Below are 26,073 nucleotides of genomic sequence, written 5' to 3'. Positions count from 1 at the left end.
ATCTATTTCATGAAGTGCACCATTCCCTCGTGCAGCAAAGCACCCCCACAACATGATGTTGCCATGGTGTTCTTGGTGTTCTTCGGCTTGCAAGCCTCCCCCTTTTTCCTCCAAACATAATGATGGTCATTATGCTGTTCACAAATGCTCTCCATCCAACCTCACTGAGCTCAAGCTGTTTTGCAAGGAGGAATGGGAAAAAATTTCAGTCTCTCGATGTGCAAAACTGATAGAGACATACCCCAAGCGACTTACAGCTGTAATCGCAGCAAAAGGTGGCGCTACAAAGTATTAACTTTAGGGGGCTGAATAATTTTGCACGCCCAATTTTTATGTTTTTGATTTGTTAAAAAAGTTTGAAATATCCAATAAATGTCGTTCCACTTCATGATTGTGTCCCACTTGTTGTTGATTCTTCACAAAAAATACAGTTTTATATCTTTATGTTTGAAGCCTGAAATGTGGCAAAAGGTCGCAAAGTTCATGGGGGCCGAATACTTTCGCAAGGCACTATATATATATATATATATATACACGAATTGGCGAGGGCACTAGAACAGTCTGCAACACCCAGCCTCACTCTTCTAGAATCTGAAGTAAAATGTCTACTGTTTGCTGATGATCTGGTGCTTCTGTCCCCAACCAAGGGGGGCCTACAACAGCACCTAGATCCTCTGCACAGATTCTGTCATACCTGGGCCCTGTCAAAAAATCTCAGTAAGACAAAAATAACGGTGTTCCAAAAAATGTCCAGTTGCCAGGACCACAAATACAAATTCCATCTAGACACGGTTCCCTAGAACACACAAAACTATACCTTGGCCTAAACATCAGCACCACAGGTAACTTCTACAAAGCTGTGAACGATCTGAGAGACAATGCAAGATGGGCCTTCTACGCCATAAAAAGGAACATTAAATTTGACAAACCAATTAGGATCTGGCAAAAAATACTTGAATCAGTTATAGAACCCATTGCCCTTCATGGTTGTGAAGTCTGTGGTCCGCTGGCCAACCATGAATTAACAAACTAGGACAAACACCAAATTGAGACTCTGCATACAGAATTCTGCAGAATTCCTCCGTGTACAACGTAAAACAACAAATAATGCACGTAGAGCAGAATTAAGACTGATACCCGCTAATTATCAAAATCCAGAAAAGAGCTGTTCAAATCTACAACCACCTGAAAGGAAGTGATTCCCAAACCTTCCATAACAAAGCCATCACCTACAGAGAGATGAACCTGGAGAAGAGTCCCCTAAGAAAGCTGGTCCTGGGGCTCTGTTAACAAACACAAACAGAGCACCAGGACAGCAACACAATTAGACCCAACCAAATCATGAGAAAACAAAAAGATAATTACTTGACACATTGGAAGGAATCTACAAAAAAACAGAGCAAACTAGAATTCTATTTGGCCCTAAACAGACAGTACACAATGGCAGAATACCTGACCACTGTGACTGACCCAAAATGAAGGAAAGCTTTGACTATGTACAGACTCAGTGAGCATAGCCTTGCTATTGAGAGAGGCCGCCGTAGGCAGACCTGGCTCTCAAGAGAAGACAGACTATGTACACACTGCCCACAAAATGAGGTGGAAACTGAGCTGCACTTCCTAACCTCCTGCCAAATGTATGACCATATTAGAGACACATATTCCCTTCAGATTACATAGACCCACAAAGAATTTGAAAACAAATCCAATTGTTTTCTGCTGTGTGCCATCTCAGCAGCAATATTTGTGACCTTTTGTCACAAGAAAAAGGCAACCAGTGAAGAACAAACACCATTGTAAATATTACCCATATTTATGTTTATTTATTTTCTCTTTTGTACTTTAACTATTTGCACATTGTTTTAACACGGTAAATAGCCATAATATGACATTTGAAATGTCTCTATTTCTTTGGAACTTTTGTCTGTAATGTTTACTGTTAATTTTATATTGTTTATTTCACTTTTGTTTATTTTCTCTTTCACTTGCTTTGGTAATGTAACATATGATTCCCATGCCAATAAAGTCCTTTGAATTGAATGGAATTGTAATTGAGAAAGTGAGAGGAGGGAGAGGAGAGAGAAGGGAGAGGAGAGAGAGATAGGAGGGACAGGAGAGAGAGAGAGGAGTGAGAGGAGAGAGAGAGAGGAGGGAGAGGAGAGAGAGAGAGGAGGGAGAGAGAGAGAGAGAGGTGGGAGAGGAGAGAAAGGGGGAGGGGGGAGGGAGCGATAATTAAGAGAGAGAGAAAGAGAGAGATAAGGGAGGGAGAAGGAAAGTGCCTGATCAGGCATGGACCTGGCCAGAAGCCAGCTCTCTTGGGTTTAGGCCGTTTCAGCATAACTCATGCCTTTGAAGTGTTTAATGTTCTCATGACCTGGCCAAAACCAATGACATTATTCTTCCCAAACTTTCCCTTTAAGAGGGAGCGAGCAGATCGAGAGGGGTGGATATGGATTATGTTGATGAGAGTGATATGTCTGGGGAGTAGGTCAGTCAGGTCTGAGAGAGCTGTTGAGACCGTCAAAACTGTTTGCATCACAGGCAGTCCACATAAAATAATACACAAATCTGTTTTGTATTGAGAGCTAAACTGATGCTAAACTGATGCTAAACTCATCTTTCCAACCAAATATAATGAAGAACGTGCAGTTTGGCATTGACTCATGTACTGGAGGCAGCTCTGCAGAGTGGTCACTAGCTGGTACAGCCACAAAGTAATACAAAAACCCTAACCTTAATCCTTGCCTTATCCACACTGGTAACCATAATGCCTAACCCTAACCTTAATCCTAGCCTAACCACACTAGTAACCATAATGCCTAACCCTATATGAAGACCAAAAATGAAATGTTTGTTTTCATGAATTTGTACGATATAGACCATTTTGACTTTGCACCAGGCCCATCTAGCGGAAACAGATGAGTTCTGCCTCCAGGGCAAGACTCATGACAATAAACGTCAACCTGCGAAGAACACACTGTTCTATAAGTATGTTTACATAATCATATAAACACAACTCTGTCACAACATCAGTCCCTCCCACGTATTCCACTGGCTAACACACCGAGCCAACTGAACCAGTGTCATATAAGCAACAATCCAAACTAAATAGCCCTGTAAACGACAATGTACCATTAAATAAACCTGTTACATTACATATACACTACACACTTGGCACAGGCCCTAGAACCACACACACACACACACACACACACACACACACACACACACACACACACACACACACACACACACACACACACACACACACACACACACACACACACACACACACACACACACACACACACACACACACACACACACACACACACACACACACCACACCCCATGAGCTAATGCTCCCTGCGAAATGGCCTTGGGGCGGCTGTTGAAATGTTAACATCCTTTAACACCTCACATTGCTGTGCTCTGGGACCTGACATCAGACCCTCCCCGCAGTGATGTCACTTGCAAGTGTAGCGGAGTGCGTATAAGTGTGTCGGTGCATGTGTGTAGGTGTGCGTGTGTCTGTATGTAGGATTGTGCGTGTGTGTGCTCAGTTCAGTCACAGAGCCGCTACAGCCCTCTAACTCCCACTAGCAACATACAGTTCTCAACGTGGCCTTTTTCCACTGGTCTATTTTAGTAAGTTGAAGGACTCTGCCCTGGTGGCATTGTCCTGCTTAAATACCAGGCTTCCTGTCTTAAGTGTTAACCCTACAGCCTGTAGTACCCATTGTCTTTCACTATCTCACAGTCCCGCGCAGGCAGAGCCCGGTCAAGGTATTACGTTCACTGTAAAGGGGTTGCCATGATTTCGACAGAGACAGAGGAGGCTCAGTGGCGTACAGTACACCAACTGTAACATCCAGTGCATTCAGAAAGTATTCACACCCCTTGACTCTTTCCACATTTTGAATTTAAAATGGATTCAATTGAGATTTTGTGTCACTGGCCTACACACAACACCCCATAATGTCAAAGTGGAATTATGTTCAATAGAATGGCGTTCAAATGCATCAATAAAAAAATGAAAAGCTGAAATATCTTGAACCAATAAGTATTCAACCCCCCCTTTGTTATGGCAAGCCTAAATACGTTCTGGAGTAGAAATGTACTGAACAAGTCACATAATAAGTTGCATGGACTCACTCTGTGTGCAATAATAGGGATTAACATGATTTTTATGATGACTACCGTCTCTCTCTACTCCACACGTCTGAAGGTAACCCATACAAATTAATCGAAATATGGAGGTAGTTTTGTGCCAACAAAAATAAAGGGGTTAAATACGTGTTCAAAAATACAAAAATAATTCCTGAGCTTTCGTATATCTCCTAGATATCGGACAGACACTTAAAAACCTTATTCCTTTATGATTGATTCATTTTTGATCGTTCTTTTGGTCCTTTATGAATGATTCAATGTATTTTGATGATCTATAACAGTGAAGGCCAAATTCAATATTTGATCAAATAATTGTTTTATGTATTTGTTTGATACACCCCCCCCCCCCATCATGGGTTAAGACTTTTAGAGTGTTTAATTACACTCTGGATGGTGTTATCAATACACCCAGTCATTACAAAGATACAGGTGTCCTTCATAACTCAGTTGCAGGAGAGGAAGAAAACTGCTCAGGGATTTCACCATGAAGACAATGGTGACTTTAAAACAGTTACAGAATTGAATGGCTGTGATAGGAAAACACTGAGGCTGGATCAACAACATTGTAGTTACTCCACAATACTAACCTAAATGACAGAGTGATTTGAAGGAAGCCTGTACAGAATAAAAATATTCCAAAACATGCTTCCTGTTCGCAATAAAGCACTAAAGTAATACAGCAAAAACATAACAAAGAAATGCACTTTATGTCCTGAATACAAAGCGTTATGCTTGTGGTAAATCTACCACAACATCACTGAGACCATGTGTATGTGACCAATAACATTTGATTTGAAACATATTTTCAATAACCCAAAATATTGTATTTTCAACTATTTGAAGCCAGTGTACAAAACTGAAAGTAAAAGACGCAAGAATGAAACTTAAAAGTAGCGCACATAGAACAGATCTACCGCTTCTTAGGCTTGCTTTCAATGAGAATGACAGATCTATAACTCACATTTCTATGTTAATTTGGTCGGGTCACCCAAAAAGTTACATATTGCAGGTTTAAGACTTGCTGCCACTCTAATCTGTCCCCTTTCCTTTTTAAATTGATGGAACACTAGGAGTTAAAATGGTACAGCCTTCTCACTAACAGGTGCAAGAAATATAGCCTCTTACAAGGCACACCTCAAAATACGTTAATGAGCCAGAAACAACAATACCATGCACCCACTAGTGCTCCAAAGGTTTTTGGCTCTCCAATGATACGGTACGGCACTGTTTTCAGTTAACATAACCTATTCCAAGGCTGGGATGGAATTACAGTACGTGGATCAGTACAGTACTGTGGATCATTCGTAAATTTACTGTGCAAATGACAGTTTTCTGTGACAGTGTATTCTTAACATGACGCCATCTTTACTGAGTTCAGTGCAAGGAAGAATACGTTTTCAAAGACTTGCATTAGAACAGCAGACAGTCACCAAATGTTGCACACAGAGAAACAGGCACAGAGAGGGAGACATAGAGAGAGAGATCTTTGTGTGTGGGTGTGCGCGTGTGCTTGTGCTTGTGTGTGTGTGTGTGCGACCTGCATCAACTAACCTTCATCTGAGCGGTCTCCGTTGTGATCTTCACTGGGCACATTACTGTCACAGTCTGCCCCGTCTGCCAGACTCCCGTCCTCCTCCACGATGTGAAGCTTGTCCTCATCATCTGAGTCTGAGCCAGGGGTCTTCACCACATTACTGTAGTTGGTTACTGCAGAGAGAGAGGGGGGGTTGGTCATCTCACTGCCTATCAACGATTACCATGATAGAAGTGTCACGTCTGCTCCTGCCCCCCCCCCCCCCCCCTTGCCTTCCCTCGTCACGCGCATCAGCGATATTGGACTCACCTGGACTCATTCATCACCTGTTTATTTACTCCCCTATATTTGTCCGTTCCTTCCTCTGTTCCCTACAGCTGCATTAATAGTTTTTTTGTGTTACTCGTTTGCCGACGCTGTTCCTGTCTCGTTCCATGTCCGTTCCTTATTAAATGTTTGACTCCCCGTACCTGCTCCGTCTCTCCAGCGTCATTCCATGTGGCAAGAAGCGAGGCGCGATTTTGGACAAGGACGATGGAAGGTGCTGTATTAGATGGCAGAACGGTCTTCAATCTTGGAATATAGTCAATCATGCCAGCAGTTTAGAAAAATCTGATCAGAAATCAGGCCAACAAATCATACAAAGGCTAATGCCAAAGCACTTCACCTAAATGATGTCTTCTCGACACAAAGAAACAGAAAGGCTTTTCTCAAACCACCTCTCTAGATTCAGTCTTTTTCTCCTGGAGGTGCCACACAGCCAGTGACCTCCATTCCATTCCAGCGTTAGTTCACACAGAGGTATGGGAAATGTGTCTGTCTCGTAGCAGGCCAGTCAAGTCGAATTACCTGTGGATGCTAAGGGACGTGCTAGCCTAGCCTAGCATGCTGACATTATACAGCAGGAGAACATGTACTGTTTATGAATGTGACATGTATGGGTTGGAAATGTGTAATGAAGTCCTTGTTCAGGCCCATAAGAGGGATGTAAAGTAAAGGGGAACGTTCATATATGGGGCCTCGTGTGCTTCCTACTAGCCGATAATCTATAGTTAACGTAACCTGTTCCAAGGCTGCCTCCATAGTAAACCTTGAACTCTCCCCTCCCCCGTCCATGTGTACATCTTTCCCTCTCCATCATTACTGTCAGAGGTGTGTGTGTGTGACCCTCTAGTGCTACAGGGTTGGAGCGCTAGGAGAGTCTCAGCCTACAGAGGTGATTATTAAATGATGCTGCCATGTGTGCTTGCATCTGTGTATTATTGAGCTTGGGACCTGGGACTAATTACACTTCATACGGCCTCTCATCATTTGAACCCGTTTCTCCATCTCTCTCTCTCTATTCCACCTGTGGGGACTGTCTCTCTCTCTCTCGCTCCCCCTCTCCATCCATTTGTTCCCCAGCTCACAGCACTGTGCCTTTCTCAAGACAAATCAATTCTCCACTGAGAGGCGCCCAGTCAGCAATGGGCTCAAGCTGCAGAGCTGAAACGCAGGTCACACACCTGCACCCACATCACACACACACTGCACAAAACCACACACTACCTCCCCAGACCACACTCGCTGTTCGTATCGCTCTCTGTCCATATCTCTCTCCGTCCGTATCTCTCTCCGTCCGTATCTCTCTCCGTCCGTATCTCTCTGTTCGTATCTCTCTCCGTCCGTATCTCTCTCCGTCCGTATCTCTCTCCGTCCGTATCTCTCTCCGTCCGTATCTCTCTCCGTCCGTATCTCTCTCTGTCCGTATCTCTCTCCGTCCGTATCTCTCTCTGTCCGTTTCTCTCTCCGTCCGTATCTCTCTCTGTCCGTTTCTCTCTCCGTCCGTATCTCTCTCTGTCCGTATCTCTGTCCGCCCGTCTGTATCTCTGTCCGTCCGTCTGTATCTCTGTCCGTCCGTTCTTATCTCTGTTCGTACGTCCGTATCTCTGTTCGTCCGTCCTTATCTCTGTCCGCCCGTCCGTATCTCTGTTCGTCCGTCCATATCTCTGATCCCCCCCATCTCTTTCTCTCTAGGGCATAGTGGTGGGGAATTATGTTTTTGTGAGACGCGGCAACCTGTGGCTGGGGAATGATCTTCTGTTAGAATCTACAAGAATAAGTCTGCAGAGCTGACTGAGAATCACGGGGAGGTTAGGTTTATGAATAGAGTACACCTGGTTGATATTCTCAGAAACTCCCCATAGGGACACACACAGCTCAGGAAGAGAGGAGGGGGCTGATATATGGACCAGGTTCAACACGGCTCTGCATCTGCAGAATTTCACAGCTAGGGAAAGAGAAGGTGGATTACCTAGTCAGTTGTAAAACTGAATGCATTCAACCCAACCGAATCAGAGAGGTGCGGAGGGCTGCCTTAATCGACGTCCATGTCATCGGCGCCCGGGGAGCAGCTGTTGTTGCGGGTTAACTCCCTTGCTCAAGGGCAGAACGGCAGGTTTTTCCACCTTGCCGGCTCTGGGATTCGAACCAGCGACCTTTCGGTTACTGGCCAAATGCTCTCTCTACCTATCATCTCTCTCTTCTAATTATCTCTCTCTCCCTCCCCCATCTCTCTCTCTCTCCCCGATCTCTCTCTCTCCCCGATCTCTCTCTCTCTCCCTCCCTCCCCCATCTCTCTCCCTTCCCCATCTCTCTCTCTCTCCCTCCCCATCTCCCTCTCTCCCTCCCCATCTCTTTCTCTCTTTCTCTCTCTCTCTCCCCGATCTCTCTCTCTCCCCGATCTCTCTCTCTCTCCCTCCCTCCCCCATCTCTCTGCCTTCCCCATCTCTCTCTCTCCCTCCCCATCTCCCTCTCTCCCTCCCCATCTCTCTCTCTCTCTCTCTCCCCATCTCTCTCTCCCTCCCCATCTCTTTCTCTCTTTCTCTCTCTCTCTCCCTCTCTCCCTCTCCCCCATCTCTCTCTCTCTCTCCCCCCTTCCTCCCTCTCTCCCTCTCCCCATCCTGTCAGGCTTAGTCAGGTGATGTATAGACCCTCTGGCTGGAGTAGCAGAAGCGCTGAGTGACTCTTCAATCTCAAACAAAAGGCACTCATTTAAAGCCCCAAGAGGCTGTTTAGGGCCATAGTCACGGAGGTGCAGGCGCTAAAGTCAGCAGTAAAAACACAGGAGCAGCACAGAGAACGGATCGAGTTTTCTCAGACAAATGACAGACCGAAAGTCAACACAAAACAAAGCAGTTTGATGTTGCTGGTAGTGAGAAAAAAGAGAAATCCCCACTAGACACAGCAGCCATGTTTGTTAGTTTCACCTCAAAAGTGACAAGAGTAAAAAGATGGAACATATACTTATATGGGGATAGGCAGACTCTGACCATCAGCTAAACAGGAAGTGAATTCCTCTGAGCCAAATGGTCAGTGAAACTAGCCTAGAGCACGTTTCTAACAGCAGTAGGTAGGTAACACCTAGGGAAAACAAATAGACAGCAGAAGTCCCTCTCCCTCCTCTCCGCTCCGCGGACACCTGATCTGCTGAACGCATAGACAGTTGTGTTCATTAGCACTAGCATGCTAACGGACAACATGACCCATCTGAGGCTCTACCACTGTTCACTTAATACCACAAAGAAAAGTACTTTTACAGTCACCTTTACTCTGTATCTTCCAAATACAGAACCAGCTGGAAATCCGATCCACAGAGACTTGGCTAACTTTAGGTTAAGTTAGGTTCAATTCAGTTGACCTAAAGCCCAATGCATAAAACTGTGTTTCTCACAAAGTATTTTAGTGCAGGAGGTGAAGAGACCTAACAAGTTGGTGTCGGTAAAGCTCTGACTGACTAGACTACACTCACCAACCGTTACACAACGCCTTTACAACGTTCACGCGCCTTTCTGCTGTACTGACCACCAGTCAGGTATCAGACCAACATTTCTTAATTGCGTGTCCCTTGTGGTAACCTTTTCTCTATATAGTGCACTTATTTTGACCAGAGCCCTATAGTAGTCCACTATAACGCAATAGGGCGCCTTTTGGACGCCGCCGAAAAAACTCGGATAAAGCCTTTCTTCCCAGAATCCCTAGGAAGTGCCTATTTAAAGCACGCCGATGCCAGCCCTGCCCAGCCTACGCCCCTAACTACTGTATCATACCCACTGGTACTCAGATACCCCGTTGTGACACCTGCCAAACTGAGTCAATAAAAGCCTGTAAAAAACATGGGTGGGGAAATCCTTTGGGCATCACCTCACCCTGCTCTAACTGACGCCCTCACAAGCCCCTGCGACCCCCGTCGTGGAAGGATCACTTCAACAGACATACACATTCTGATCCGTTATGTTCTATGGTGGACGGTCAGTCGACCTACCCACCGAGGCCAGTCTGTAGAGAGGACTTTAGGAAGGAACAGTCTGGGGATGAACCAGCTGGGATTTATAACAATACACGCATCAATACATACTCCAATGGAGTAGTGGACTTGATTCCTATTGGAAAATACTGTGTAAGAAAAGTATTTGGATGAGTGCAGAAACCTGCAGCGCTACACATACTGTACTTTGGTGTCTGAACTACGCCTGGAATGTCAAACCAAACCTCCACAGTGTTTGGGTTAGAGACAGATCTGAGGGTGTGTGCGTGTCTCTCTCTCTCTCTATACTAATCCTCTGCATTCATCCTGAACACTAAGCCGAGCTGCGTTCAGAGCCCTTTGTTACAGCATTGTGTGTGTGTGTGTGTGTGTGTGTGTGTGTGTGTGTGTGTGTGTGTGTGTGTGTGTGTGTGTGTGTGTGTGTGTGTGTGTGTGTGTGTGTGTGTGTGTGTGTGTGTGTGTGTGTGTGTGTGTGTGTGTGTGTGTGTGTGTGTGTGTGTGTGTGTGTGTGTGTGTTTTGTACCTTTATTTAACCAGGCAAGTCAGTTTAGAACTAATTCTTATTTTCAATGACGGCCTGGGAACAGTGGGTTAACTGCCTTGTTCAGGGGCAGAACGGTGTGTGTGTGTGTGTGTGTGTGTGTGATTGGACGCTGAGCAGTGTTAAGTGTGTGATTGGAGAGGTTACATCCTGCTGTAGACGTGATTGTGCACCTCTAAATTTAACCTGCTAGGATACACGGTCCTCTGCTGAGGTACACCACACACACACACACAAGCACACACACACACACAAAATTAGGTACAAAAATGAGGTACAATTTATCTCACACAGGCCACGCAGCTATGCAGCCAGGCAGCCAACGGACGGTGAAAAAACCACAGGCATCCCCCTCTAAAGAATAGACCAGCGCCGTCACAGAGTCTGCTGCGGAGTGAGGTACTTTGCTTTCCTCACGGAACCCACAACAACAAAAACGAACCAAACTAAAACAAAGCCATGCCATTCAAAATCTCAAGTATGCAGACTCAAGGTGAGACACCCTGTACTTGACTGAGGCAACGTTCCTGTTATTTAGAACAATACCACACACTCCCCCTAAAGCCCAGCCAGGAAGGTCATCTCCACAGTGTGGGTCACAAAACAAAATCTAGCTTTTAAAGGCACCCTCTCACTTCACTTGGTAAAAATAAATTCACCACCACGAGCCTCGATTTCAGTCTTTCTCACGTACACAACAAGAGCCGAGGGAGACTAAAACAAATGCAAATGCTTAGTTTGGTTCCATTCATGGATAATACGGCCATCCATGATCAGCCTCTACCTTCGTATAGCCATGACCCAGTGCACAGCTTCTTACCAGCTGTAGAGGGCACTAGGCTCTCAGGGTACTACTTCCCAGCCTGACACTCACCCATTCACCCACTTCACCACAAGTAGGCTCTCCCAACCATATCAGAGCCCCAGACTCAGTGGAGATAGCCCGAGTGTAGTCATATCCTGCATCAGGTCTCTTTCCATGACTACACAACACAACACAGTAAGAATCATACAAGTCTGAATCACTGTTCTAAGTTTAAAATTAGCCCTAGAAGGAATAACCACCACGTTGCCATGATAGTAACACGGACACCAAGAGACCTTAAATCAAGGAGTTAATCTTTCAAATCTAAGAACTGCCGAGGGAGAGAGGGCCCTTCATATTCATCACGTGAGAAGTGAGGAGACAAAGGCTCTTGTCATCTTGATGGCGCTAATCAGGTTTAGCATCGAAGCTAATTAGTCTCTCCACAGGTCACATCCTCTTCCCCACAGTCTCCCTTCAGGTAGAGTCGTGGAGGGCGCTACAGCTAGGCCACAGATGCTAATGGGTGTAATTGTTCTGTAGAGCCCATGTGACCGAGGAGCAGATCGGCTTCACAATAACTCCAGGAAATGAATGACTTGTCACAATACCACAGAGGTAGCCGCTAACGAAACCACCGAGGCCGCTCGCCGATAGACAAGTCCCTGTCGTGTCGGTGACGAGACCAAAGACATAACGTCACAGGACGTGAGAAAACGATTCGAGGAAGTGTTCACGGTTGAACGCATTAAATCACTGAAGAACACGTGGCCTAACTCTCGCCACATTAAAACGAGCCACGGGCGCGCAGACGCCTTCTCTGTTCTCAGCTAGTAGTGTCCGCGACCGACTCTCCAGGACTCTTCTAAATAAGGCAAGGTGAACTGGTGTGAGCGAGGTTAGCTGGGCTAGCCCACCGCTCAGAGCTCAGACACGTTCCTCAGTAATGTCCCCTGTCTGCCAAGACCTTTACACTCACACACATACTGCCTGTTTACAGTAGAGGTGAGACAGCCCTAGCCACCGCAATAACAGCTTACCTTAATAAGCTGCTCACACAGATGTTGGACTTTGATTTGATCAGCCTGTTGCAGGAGAACTTTCCTGCAATGCAGGACATCTTAAATTTGTAGTGTATTTGAGGTTTAAAATGCTTCTTAAGTCTGAAATTTGACTTGATTTTCCCTTCAGAAAAAGGTATCAACCCCTACAAGAATCTCTTCATTATAATCCACATAATAATTCACATTTCATATTGTTGAAAGATCATTTTCCTGCTGTAGCAAACTGTCTCAACTTAATATCCTACATCTGTACCTTCTAAGGGAGTGGAATGAACTGTGTGGGTGGGTGGTGGGCGAGCTCTGTGTGTGTGTGTGTGTGTGTGTGTGTGTGTGTGTGTGTGTGTGTGTGTGTGTGTGTGTGTGTGTGTGTGTGTGTGTGTGTGTGTGTGTGTGTGTACGTGTGTTTTTCTAGGACAATGCTGGACAAATGGGCCTGTCTGACCGACTTTGTATAGCGCTTACAGTAAGTGCTAGAGTTGAAGTGTGAGTGTGTGTGCTGTACATCATGCTACGTGTGCGGGAGAATGTGTGTGTGTGCCAGTACATTACGGTACACGGGCAGGGAGAATGTGTGTGTGTGGCAGTACATTACGGTACGCGGGCAGGGAGAATGTGTGTGTATGGCAGTACATTACGGTACGCGGGCAGGGAGAATGTGTGTGTATGGCAGTACATTACGGTACGCGGGCAGGGAGACTGTGTGTGTATGGCAGTACATAACGGTACGCGGGCAGGGAGAATGTGTGTGTAGGGCAGTACATTACGGTACGCGGGCAGGGAGAATGTGTGTGTATAGCAGTACATTACGGTACGCGGGCAGGGAGAATGTGTGTATAGGGCAGTACATTACGGTACGCGGGCAGGGAGAATGTGTGTGTAGGGCAGTACATTACGGTACGCGGGCAGGGGGAATGTGTGTGTTCTGTGGCCTACACGAAGCTGTTAAAGGCACGCCTGCCATGTAAAAATCCCTCCATCTCTATCAGCAGTAGATGCGGCACGCTGAGTCACATGACCTCACCATGTTAGTAACAGCACGGACAAGCTGCAAGGAAGTGGGCAGTCATACCTGTACACCTATAGGCCAACCGAGTCACTAAGCCCAGCACTTTACACCTGAGTATGAAAATTCCCTGCAAACAACCACCCCGCACACACAAGCTCAGCTCCTACGCAGGTCCATACTGAGGTCTGATGTTATCGTTCCATTGATTAATGTTGTACTGGCTGGAGGCTGTCCTGTCTTTTATAGCCTGTCTATATGAAGCCAAGGTGTGATGGTTCTAGCAGAGCCGTGAGCAGCAGAGGAGAGGAAACATCTGGAGGTGTAGCCTGGGAGAGGTACTGTACCTGCTGACCCGCTCCAGTAACCTCTCGTCTTGTCTGCCTGCTCTGTTTCTCTCACCAAGTCGCTCTGTTTCTCCGTTTCTAGAATTCTCGTTTCTACCTTTCATACCCCGCCAGCGAATTTGGTTTAGTCACCCAGTGGGAGAGAAACCTGATGGCTCCACTTATTAAAAACAACAACAACGCCGGCAACACAGCAATCCAAATATTGTGATAGCGCACCTGGATAAACAACTCTTCCTCTCCTGGGGGATCAGTTTAACTGCAACACCTCTAGAGGGAAGGGTTTCACTGTAACACCTCCACAGCTCCACAGACACTGACAGAGCAGTAAAAGACACAGGTAGTTACTGCACTACTTCAGACCACTCCACCTTCAGGAGGCAACAGAAGATGTTGTCCAGTGATTGTCTTCACTCCGAGACCTCACAGAGAGAGACAGAAAGGGGCAGTGAGTGCATAGCGCGATGCTCTTTTTCCTTTGGACCCCCCCCCCCCAACTTGGAGCGAGAGGACAGAGGAGTCTGAAGTTATAATTAGAGCAGTTTCCTGGGGCTTTTCAGGCCCCTAGTGATGGGTCGTTGGTTGTCTGAACACACATGCACGGGGCGTTATCATCACCTAGCATCAGATCAGCTGTTTCAACTGCCGCTCTGCTCTCAGCCCTTTGAATAGCCCAGCAAAAAAGAAGAGTTTGCTCCATAGTCCGTCCATACACTGTTCGTGTCCCCTAATAGACGGGTTGGTCGTTTAGCATCAAAACCGATGCGTGTGCAACTATGGAGCAAAACGGACCGCGTTGGCTTAGATTGTTTACAGCGTATAAACTATATTTAGTCTCCAATGTTTATTGAAAACATAACATAACAAGTACTCGTAAGGCAAATGTATTTGTCTCTCAAATACATAATTGCAGTTGTTGGTTAGCTAGCTAGCGATTTTTGTTGTTGTTGTTGTTGCCATATTAGCATTGAAATGAAATCAGTCGAAACACCTCAAAACAAGACATGGTATCAAGAACAAGAGAAAACTAGCTGAAACGAGCCACCTACGATTCCCCACATGGCAGTTTCTTGCCATTGTTGCTAGCTATCTGGCCACCCAGAATCACAACACAGTCTTCTGCCCCAATTGAAGCGTACACATCGTTTTCGTGACATCGTCAGTTAACCCGTCTATACATGGCTCAAGCGTGAAGCTAGGCCAGGCTAGCACTCAGCTGTTGCATTCTATGAGCAGGTGTCTGAACATTCCAAGCCCTACTATCCTTGTTGGTGGACTCTGCGGGAGGTAGACTAGAGTAGGGCAGAGGGTGCAGGGGAGAGGCCTTTGGACATCAGGTGAGAAGTATGTAAGGCAGGTGGTGTGATGCCACCGTTCCACAGCAGCAAACGCTACATGTACACTACACAAATACAAACCCACATCCCTATTGTCATCAGTATTGTCGTTCACCTCCACAACACCCTGTCAAGCCAATTCCCTCCTGCTAATGTAACACAACAGGTTCACAGTTGATTTGGTAAGAGCAGGCAGTACAGTACTAGACGACTGGACTCTGTGCAGTCCAAGCAATAACAGTCAGCAGAGCAGTCACACACTTCACCGACCTGCCAGATCTAGGAAAATCCTGGTAAAAGGCATGGACACACACATGCAGATTCATGCGTGCACACGCGCACACACACACACACACACACAACCCTGTCGTTTTCTTAATAAAGTGACATCTGAAATCACTTCCATATCACAGAGCCGAGCTCTCCTGCCCCTGTGTTTATCCCCTTCTCCCCCTGGGGCGCTGGCTACAGATGGAAGGTGAAGAGCAGACAGAGAGATGTTTTTTTTAAACGACGAGAGGGAAGATGGGGGGGGGGGCTATGTGACAGGAGGCGTGAGGAAGGGGTGGAGGGGGGGAGGGGAGAATCCACCAAAGAAACTGCTAATGACTTAAAAAGACAAAGCTGGCCTGTCAGATACAATGCTCATCTGAGCCTGGAGGGAGGCAGTGTCACAAACAGTCAGAGTCTGTGACTCCCTGCTCTGCCAAGCAGAGGGAGGGAGGGAGGGAGAGAGAGAGAGAGGGGGAGGGAGATAGAGAGAGAGAGGGGGGAGAGAGGTGAGAAAGTAGAATGAAAGACGAAACAGAAGAAATAGTCTGCCAGAGTGAAGGAGAGAGATGGTCAGAGAGACGACGACCAGAGAGGGAGGTCGAGAACGATAGACAGACTGAGAGACAAGAGAGGAGAGACAGAGCACCAGTACCAGGGTGGCTGTAGTGATGAGGACAGTCCCATGTAACTCTGTCTATCTCTCCTGGTGGTTCCCTGGTCCCCCAGTTAAAGGTCAGATGTTGATGCGGTGGCAGGGCTGTAGTCAGGCGGCATGACAGATGCCTCGCTGAGCAGAGCCCCAGGGGCAGGTCACAACCACCACACACAGGCCCGCTAAAACACACGCACACCCGTGCACACACACTCACCCACACACACCCGGGCACGCAAACACAGACACACACATACTGACACAGGAGGAAATGCTGAAATAACTAAGCAGAAGTGACTTTGTTTGTTTGCTAAATTGTATTTTTTACAACCGTTGCAACCTGCACGTTAGAATGACCAGATCAGCACACGTATGAAATCCATGACGAACAGGATTCATGTGGACATCCTAGGTTAACTAATTCTGACACCAACACAAACTGCATAGACACAACTTTTTTAAATTTCTATCTGAGAAAATGTTATGCTTTGTCCAACTGTGAGGACATCTGAGAAATCTCCCCTTTCTCTCAGGTCTAGAATGTCAGCTGAGGACCATCTGATGACCTAACTTCCTGGTTACACACCCCGCCCCCTCCCTTCACAACGCTTCAAGCTGTCCTGCTGTTCTCCTGTCAAGTGACATTAGCCACTTGTTATTGGGCAGAGCTGTAAGGGTCATAAACTTTCATCAACAAAGGGCCCTTCTGTCACCCCTACCATACCCCCCACAGACCCCCACACCTCCCTACCACTCTGCCCCAGGCCAAGTGCCCCCTCACTGGGCTATCAAGCTGGGTTAAGCCCCTCCATCCCCATGCAGCACCGGCCTACCCTATCCTTCAACCCTACCCCTATACCCCTATACCCCTGCTCCGATCACTAGAGCGGTCAACCAGCAAAGCTCACACCATTACTCCTTAATGACCAGGACAACCATCACTTAAACCCTCCGTCGGCTGGCTGGGGAAATCTGTCCTGTTAAAACAGGTGCGGGAGAGAAAGGGAAGACGGCGTTGACTTTACAAAGCCTTTCCCTGACGACGTCTTGTGTGCTGTGTGTGACTGAAGACACTCTGTACTCCAGGATAGGTGATGCAAAACCCCCATGATTTCTCAACATTAGAATGACAAACCAAGAAAAACAAAATGACCCCACCAATGAAACACTATCTTCTAAGTGCCTTTTCCTGCTGATGTGAACAACCCAGTCAAATGGCTGACCTAGCAGGTAAGCTCTGTCGTCAGGTCTTTCCCTGGACTGGTGCTGATGTGAACAACCCAGTCAAATGGCTGACCTAGCAGGTAAGCTCTGTCGTCAGGTCTTTCCCTGGACTGGTGCTGATGTGAACAACCCAGTCAAATGGCTGACCTAGCAGGTAAGCTCTGTCGTCAGGTATTGACATACTGACAGCCGCCTTTTGTCCATTGCACCCCATAAGTGCTGCACTACACACTGGAGAAGGAGGTGTCTGTCTGTGTGTCTTTCTGTGTGTCTGTGTGTCTGTCTGTGTGCGTGCGTGGGGCTTTAGCACTGGGAGAGAGACCATTCGTTTTCTGTGGCAGAAATCGAAGAGAGCATCGACACTCTCTGGAGGCAGTCGATAGGCACAGATCTCTCATTCCCTCCTCCCTGCCTTCCTCCCTCCCGCCCTGCCTCCCTGCTGGCCTCTGACCCAGCCATTAATGAGTGCCTTGCTCTACTCTATGTAGGCCTCACCTATCTGAAAGAACCTGAGAGAAACACAGAGAAGTCAAGGATATGAACTATCAATACTGATGTAGCCTAAAACCAAATTCAGTTCTGACTACATTTCTCCATGTCCTCTGTCCTCTATCAGGAGGTCAGTACGGTGGCTGCCGATGGACACACAGAGCACTGAATGTGTGAAGTGAATGTCCCTAGCCTAGGGGAATTCCATGAGGCAATGTGACCGTACACAGTGGCCTTCCTTTCCAGGATACAAAGAGTGTTCTACGCAAAGTGAAAGACAAGCATCTAGACTGGTCACACCAATGTGAGGCTGACTACTAGTGATGGTAGACTGCGGATGTGAGTCTGTAGATGTGTAGGTTTTGCTGCTGCTGCGTGAGGTGCGAGTGTGACACTCGTGTAAATCTGCGGGGGGTGTGTGTGTGTTGTGTGTTTTGCCAGCCAGATCAGCGATCACACTCGTGCTTTTAATAAACCCAGCATGCGAGGTGTGCTGAAAGACCCTGGTGGAGTGATTAATGGTAGGCCTAGCACTGATCCTCCTTACCGTAAACACACACACACACACACACACACACACACACACACACACACACACACACACACACACACACACACACACACACACACACACACACACACACACACACACACAGAAAGAGGAGAAGGAGGAGAGGGGGAGGGGAGGTATACATTGACACTTTGCTAACATTATTCATCCCTCTGCTCATCCATGCAAGCAAAGGCCCCTGTCCTGTCCTCCATATTGATGAGCTGTGTCTGGGAATTAGTCATTTTATTGACATGGAGACGCAGCCTGAAAACACACTGAGAGAGGGACAAAGACAAAGCCTTGGGAGTGGCTAGACAGACACGAGGAGATGTGAGTGTGTTTTGGTGTGAGGAACCACCTCTTGGTTACTCATTCCGCCCTGTCCACAGATTTATTTTGGGGAGTAAAGACTGGCACTGAGGATAATAGGAAACCCAACACACTATTAGACAATGTGACCTGCGAGAAAACAAAAGCGAAAGACGTAAGAGACACGCCGGACGGGCGGGAGAAGGAGAAGTGTAATCAGAACCTCCAGCTGCTTCCTCTCAGGTGCTCACAGGGACGTAAATAGAGAAAGAGGGAGGGAGAGGGAGGAGGTGGGGAGCGAGAGAAGAGGGGAGGGCAAAATGAAGACCGCAACGAGTGTCACATAAAGAAACGGATAAATTACAGATAGATAGCCTCTGAGAGAACCATTGAAGTGGAAGTGGGGATCCGGGAATTCGGCTGACATCTAGTCAACACTTTATTGGTCAAAATAAATAAAAAACAGTAGGCCAGCCTATCATATAAACATGACCAAATTCTCCCCAGTCCATGCACTCACACGTTACCCTTCAGGCTTTAGTGTGAGAGGCTGTAGAGGCAGTGGATTCCAACACGGGACTGGGACAGGAAGTGGTCATAGCAGGAGGATGTTTGGAGAGCTGGCGCTACACTTCCACAACCTGAGGGTTAGGATGCCGTGGTGGAAACTCTAGCCCACGGCTGTGTCCCAAATGGCTCCCGATTCTCTTCACAGTGCACTACTTTTGAGCAGGGCCCATAAGAAATAGGGAATAGGGTGCCATTTGGGACATACTGTAGCCTATGTTTCTATGGTCAGCTCAGCTACGGAGGGCAATGACTACTCAACCAGCTATGTCTGGAAGTGGGTGTCCGGTTGGACACGGACCGACGGACCGGCGGACGACAGCGACTCACCGAGTTGTGCAACCGGTGAGCAAGAGGGCGTCGACTGATTTATCCAGCTGGCTTTTTTCAAACCAGATCTGTCTGCTGTGTATGAACCAGAACCCTTCTCATCTAGTACTGTAAAGGGAACTGGTGTTGGTCAATGTGAACCATGTCCTGTATGTCAACAAGAAGTGCGGGACGGTGGAGCGAGTCTAGTCTAAGTCGAACCACTGACATGGTTGAGTCAAGCAAGCGTTCCTTCACTTAGTCCGAAGGCTAGCTAACGAGCTGAAGTGGTCCGTGTTATTGAAATGGGGCCTTGACATAACATTAGTGTGTTAAACACAAACAGTAGGTGTGTGAGGTCAGGTTAAAGTACTCCTGACACACACACTGTACTATACACACACGCTTGCACACACACACACACACACCCCACCACCCACCCACACACCAACCAGTCACAGAGAGTGAGTGATTCTGGAATAAATCCCTTCCACATGGGAGGGCAGTCTGGTCCACTAGCGGTGCGTCACAGTAACTAATCCATGGCAGCCGTCCCATTATTTTCACAGAAAAACAGTGGCGCCCGTGAGCCATGTCGCCAGCCACAGCTAGTCAGCCACCCCTGTTCCGCTCGCTCCATGTTCAGTCTGTACAGCACTTTTACTACCAAACCACATCCACATTATCCAGCAGTCACCAGACCCTGAGCTCACTGCTACGCTACAGTCAATATAAGCCCTGGCTACCACACAGTACTGTATACACATCCTGTTATATTATAGAACATCTCTGCCCTGTATATCACTACCCTATACTGGCCCTTTACAGGGCCCTGAGTTCACAGCTGCGTCATACACGACAGCGTGAGGACACTCAATCTTTCCATGAAATAGACTGACCAGGTGAAAGCTATGATCCCTTATTGATGTCAAATCCACTTGAAATCAGTGTAGATGAAAGGGAGGAGACGGGTTAAACAAGTATTTTTCAGCCCGTTCAGAGGGTGAACGAGCAAGACAACCGATTTTAGTGCCTTTGAACGGGGTCTGGTAGTAGGTACCCGGGCGCACCGGTCTGTGTCAAGAACTGCAATGCTGCTGTGTTTTTCACTTTTAACAGTTTCCTGTGTGTGTCAAGAATGGTCCACCACCAGAAGGACACCCAGCCAACCTGACACAACTGTGGGAAGCATTGGAGTCAACATGGGCCAGCATCCTTGTGGATCACTTTCGGCACGTGGTGGTCCATGCCCTGACGATTTGAGGCTGTTCTGAGAGCAAAGGGGGTGCAACTCAATATTAAGAAGGTGTTCCTAATGTTTGGTGTGTGTGTGTGTGTGTGTGTGTGAGAGAGAGAGAGAGAGATCTGGTTTGCTATGCATTCCTGACCTCCACCTGAATGATGACCTATGAACAAACTGTTTTTTTTTCTGAGGCCACATGCCTCGCGCCTGCCACCCAGCCCAGCCTAAAAGAGAGGCAGCTCCAGTCTGTCGTATAGAGGTAGCCGTGATCCCTTACGTAATATTTGAAAAGCACTCCATCCCTCCTAGTGTTCAGCAATGTCTCATCCACCGACACACCACAATATGTACCAGTTAGCCACATCATCTTAAACAGACGGTCAGGGAACAAAAGGTTTGTCACTTTAACTAAGGCGCATACTAATAAAGTGTCTGCTCTCTCTCTCTCTCACACACACACACACACACACACACACACACACACACACACACACACACACACACACACACACACACACACACACACACACATACACACACACACACACACACACACACATATACACACAAACACACACACACACACACACACATATACACACACACACACACACACATATACACACACACAAACACACACACATATACACACACACACACACACACACACACACACACACACACACACACACATGTACACACACACAAACACACACACACACACACACACATATACACACACAAACACACACACACACACACACATATACACACACACACACACACACACACATATACACACACACAAACACACACACACACACAAACACACACACACACACACACATATACACACACAAACACACACACACACACACATATACACACACACACACACACACACATATACACACACACAAACACACACACACATATACACACACAAACACACACACACACACATATACACACACACAAACACACACACACACACACATATTCACACACACACACACATATACACACACACACACACACACACATACACACACACACACACACACACACATATACACACACACACACACACACACACACACACACACACACACACACACACACACACACACACACACACACACAGGATAACAAACAGGTTCCTAGCCATGCAGATCAAGGTTCACAACAACAATAGGAAGCTCGATGCTCTAAATGACTGAAGGTGAAAGGTTAAAGTATGACACAATGTCATCCTCTTAAAACTGACACTCAGGTTATTACACAATCAAACCTGTCATCCACTAAGCAGTAGGATCAAAGTAGGATCACAGATTATGGATTAGAATAAAATAATCTGCAGCCTGCCTGTTCGTGTCGTGTATTGTGATGGCCGCACACCTGCTACATTTCAGTAATGCCCGTAGGATTCTGATTAGGGCTACAACAAAGGGACATGTAGGTATGTAGAAGTAGGATCTAGGTACTATCTAAGGGATCTATTGAGGTAGATAGGGTTTTATCAACCTGAGAGTTTTTCCATTTAAATTGCCTCTGAGAAACCCAATTGAAGTGGAAGTGGGGATTAGGGAACTCGGCTGACATCACACTGACACAAGTTATTGGTAAAAGAAAACCATTAGGCCAGCCTATCATATCAACAAAAGCAAATTATTCTAATATCTGCCTAGCACTCACAGTCTGCGCTCCAAATAGTGCACTACCTTCCTTCACTCATCCACTTGGTCAACAGATTGTGTATCAAGGTGTGTGTGTGTTTGCACGCACGTGTATGCCCATGTGAGTGTGGGTGTGTATGTAGCATTAGAGGGCCTGATATCTCTCTCCACGTTAAAGTGGCGTCACCATCTCTGATAGAATGGAATCGTACTGCAGAAGAGATTGGACTCCCTGGTGTGTTTCAACAAGGCACCGATCCAAAGTAAGCCCCCAAACAGTGCTGCTACTCTAATGCCAGGAAAGGAGAGGAGAGAGGGATTAAGGAAAAAGTTGACCTCTTTCCTTTCTGCTCACTTTAATGATCTCTCTCTCTTAAATTAACCAGGAGGATAATCTGCTCAGGTGCTCAGTTGAGTCCAATTTCACTCCATGGACAGGGAGAACCCACACACTCGCACTCGCACGCACGCACGTGCACGCACACACGCACACACACACACGCACGCACGCACGCACACACACGCTCAATTGTGTCTCACACAGAACATGCACACTTAAATAGGCCCACAGCGCACAAATTCAAGGAGCAGCAGTCAAGATCCTCCACACATTACATCAGCGCTTGTTTTCCCCTCATTCCTGAAACCACTATCCTATTAAACCAATGGGCAGGAAGAGGAGGGGCAGAGAAGAGGGGGGAGGAGAGAGAGAGAGGGGGGATGGATATCACGCTGACACCATCAGCGTAGCTAGCAGTGAGTCCACAGGAAGTGCTGATTCAATTTACCTCGTGAATTCCAGCAGCCAGTCAGCCGCTCAGGAAGAATCGCTGGCCAAGCACTCCCCCCCCCCCCCCCCCCCCATCTACATTTTTCTCTCTCTGTCTTTATCTCTCTCTTTAGCAGTCCCCTGTGGCACATGTAACTACTGGGTAGGAAGGGGATGCTGCCTGGTACATCATATAAGGTATGAAACCTTTTGGTCTGAAAGGCCAATAGACACAGTCACACTACTGTCCGCCATCACCAGACAGGGGCGTCATGCCGACTGAAACGATCTAGCCGATCCAGTTGTAAGCTGAATAAAGAAGACAGTGTTTCTTGTACCCGTAGGCCTAATTAGTTCAAAGATGTCAAATTTGTCCATCAGTGCCTGAAATGTGCGTGCATGCAAAGTCATGCATAGTGCATGTTGGGATGGGAGTTGAGAGGAGATTGCCTGGCTCTCTCCAGCTGTAGTAAAAACTCTGTCGTCTACCACTAGTGTCCACTGGGGCCCTCAGCAGCATATGGCCCAACTGTCCCCAACACGACTCAGTGGGGCCCTAAGAGAACCACCGTGATGCATATTTCATCCTCCCTCCCTATCCTCATCCTCCTCCACTCAGCACATATCAATAATGTACTTCTCTGTGGGCATGTTCCTGTCTAAAGGAGAGGGGTACAGCAACAACTGGCAAAGGCAATTCTCCTGCTGTTTTCATGGGGATGAATAAAGGATGACGTCTCAGACACCTACAGGTCTGACAGTAGTGTTTATCACCTCCGACACAGCACGGATGGAATAGAACAGAAGAGTAGTTTGACGGTACAACGAACTGAAGCAGAGAAATTACTCTTTAAAAGGGACAACTTTTCAACGTCCTGAAAAACTTCAAATTTAAAGGTGAATGAATCGAACAGAACAGAAGACACATTTTGTACAGCAGACTGAAGCAGGGAACCATTTCTAAAGAAACCATGGACAAACAGGAACCTTTACAAGAGAATGCCCTTCCGAAAAGGGAGCGGGCGCTTGTTGACATTGGGTCTAGGCCCTATAATTTGTTCTCCTTTGTCTATGATCTACCTTGAGGAGGAATAAGAAGAGCTCCACATGGAAAGGGCAACCGAAGAAAGGAAGAAAAGGGGGGAAGAGAACAGAAAAGGAAAGAATAAACACCTCTGTTCCTTTGGAGAAAGACAGAGGCCCCTCCCCTCTGACCTTCTCTTCCAATGGCTTTTGAGAAGGAGGAGGGAACAGAGGACGCGAGGAGTATGCATTTGAGATTCTCCCTGTGACACCTCTGGCGGCAGAGTAACCTCACCTCTGGCTACATTGTAATGTCGGGCCTACTGCTTCTGAAGCCCAACCAGCCAGCGCTATCATCAGACTGTATTAGCCCGCTGAACTAAAGGGTGACAAAGTCTTCATGTCTCAGGCAAGGTTAATCATCGGCAAGGGTATTCCTCTGCTCCTGTTGACGGAAGATATATAAACTACTGCCACTTATCATCTTCGGGGGAACTTGCTTTAACATTAAGGTACTTCAAAGGGGTGAGAGTATTTGAGAACTTGTAGGGCCAGTTTCACAAGACAAAGTGTCACAAGACAAGGTGTCACATGGCAAGGTGTCACAAGGCAAGGTGTCACAAGGCAAGGTGTCACAAGGCAAGGTGTCACATGCCTGTCAGAGCATCTTATTTTAGGGTGTGGATAAGGTGTTTAGAGGAGGGAAGGGGGCAGCTTGTTGGAGCTCCCCGCTGTTCCTCTATATATCTATATTCAGTCCTCCAGTGCTCAGGTTCAGTCACCGGTCTGAAGCAGCTCCCTGGGCTCCAGTCTCTCTCTCCCCCACCATCTCTCAATTCAATTCAATTTAAGGGCTTTATTGGCATGGGAAACACATGTTAACATTGCCAAAGCAAGTGAACGAGATGATAAACAAAAGTGAAATAAACAATAAAAATGTACAGTAAACTCTCTCTCTCTCTCTCTCTCTCTCCTTCTCTGTCCCTCTCCTCTCTCTCAATTCAATTTCAATTTACCCTCTCTCTCTCTCTCTCTCTCTCTCTCTCTCCCCAGAGCACTCCTCCGCCCCACATAGCAGTTTATTTAGCTCCCCTGTTTACATTCCAGAGCAGTCGCACGGCTTCTCCCTCTCTTCTCTCTCTCTCTCTGGGGAATGAGTGACTGGGCAGACTGGACCCTCACACCCTCTCTCACAGCCACAACCCAGACGTTCTCAGTTCCATTCCTCTAGGAACCTCCGCTGGGGATTTCTGGGAGCCACGTACACACACACACACACACAGCTTCCACACCAAGTCACACGGACTCATCGATAAAACAGACAGATGAGTTGCATACTTTATAAATGAACGCGTAAGGCAGAATCTCTTCGTCTGTGACAAAGACCACTGTGGCTAAATGGTACCCACGTAGGTGCAGCTGTCTACCTTGTCACTCAGGCCTGGCCCGGGTTAATGGGAAACGACACACTGGCTAAACTGCGGTGCTCGGACACCCTGACCATTTACACCGAGCCCCGACTGGCTGGCACCCTCTCTAGCCTTCAGGAGAATGCGGTCTGGCTGTCTACATCTAATGATCGCTGAGTCACACATAGCGTCATTAAACAGGGCTGTGCTACTGAGCTCAGAATGGACAACAACGGTACATTCCCCATGCACACTCACAAGCATCTACAGTGTGGTGCAGGAGACAGACAGAGGTCTCTGTTTATATTGCTGTAGCCCCTTCAGGTGTTGCTGTGGCTCCATTCTCTAGGGGCCACTCTGCCGATGACTCACCTCTCCAGTCATTCCAGAAGTGAGTGACTCATTGGGATGATTTTCACCCAGCCATCACACCCATCTCTCAGCGTTGTTGTGAGACTGACTGTATTGGG

At 47.1% G+C, this 26,073-nt stretch overlaps 1 protein-coding gene across 2 annotated transcripts in view; it reads right to left on the bottom strand.

The window, feature by feature from the left end:
- Nucleotides 1-26,073, bottom strand: part of LOC109908734 (zinc finger E-box-binding homeobox 1) — a 65,350-nt gene that overhangs the window by 21,349 nt on the left and 17,928 nt on the right. The window contains exons 1-2 of one of the 2 annotated variants that reach the window (XM_031796349.1): nucleotides 6,014-7,370; nucleotides 5,722-5,877 (exon numbers count right to left, since the gene is read on the bottom strand). In XM_031796349.1, the coding sequence (XP_031652209.1) occupies nucleotides 5,722-5,877; nucleotides 6,014-6,023 (166 nt within the window). In that variant the 5' untranslated portion in view covers nucleotides 6,024-7,370. Of the gene's footprint in view, nucleotides 1-5,721; nucleotides 5,878-6,013; nucleotides 7,371-26,073 lie in introns of those variants that run through there. The other variant, XM_020507393.2, reaches the window with a different exon arrangement.

This window comes from Oncorhynchus kisutch, linkage group LG18, assembly GCF_002021735.2.
Source record: "Oncorhynchus kisutch isolate 150728-3 linkage group LG18, Okis_V2, whole genome shotgun sequence".
Lineage (NCBI taxonomy): Eukaryota > Metazoa > Chordata > Actinopteri > Salmoniformes > Salmonidae > Oncorhynchus > Oncorhynchus kisutch.
The sequence above is the reverse complement of the archived record's forward strand: the minus strand, read 5'-3'. Positions and strand labels throughout refer to the sequence as shown.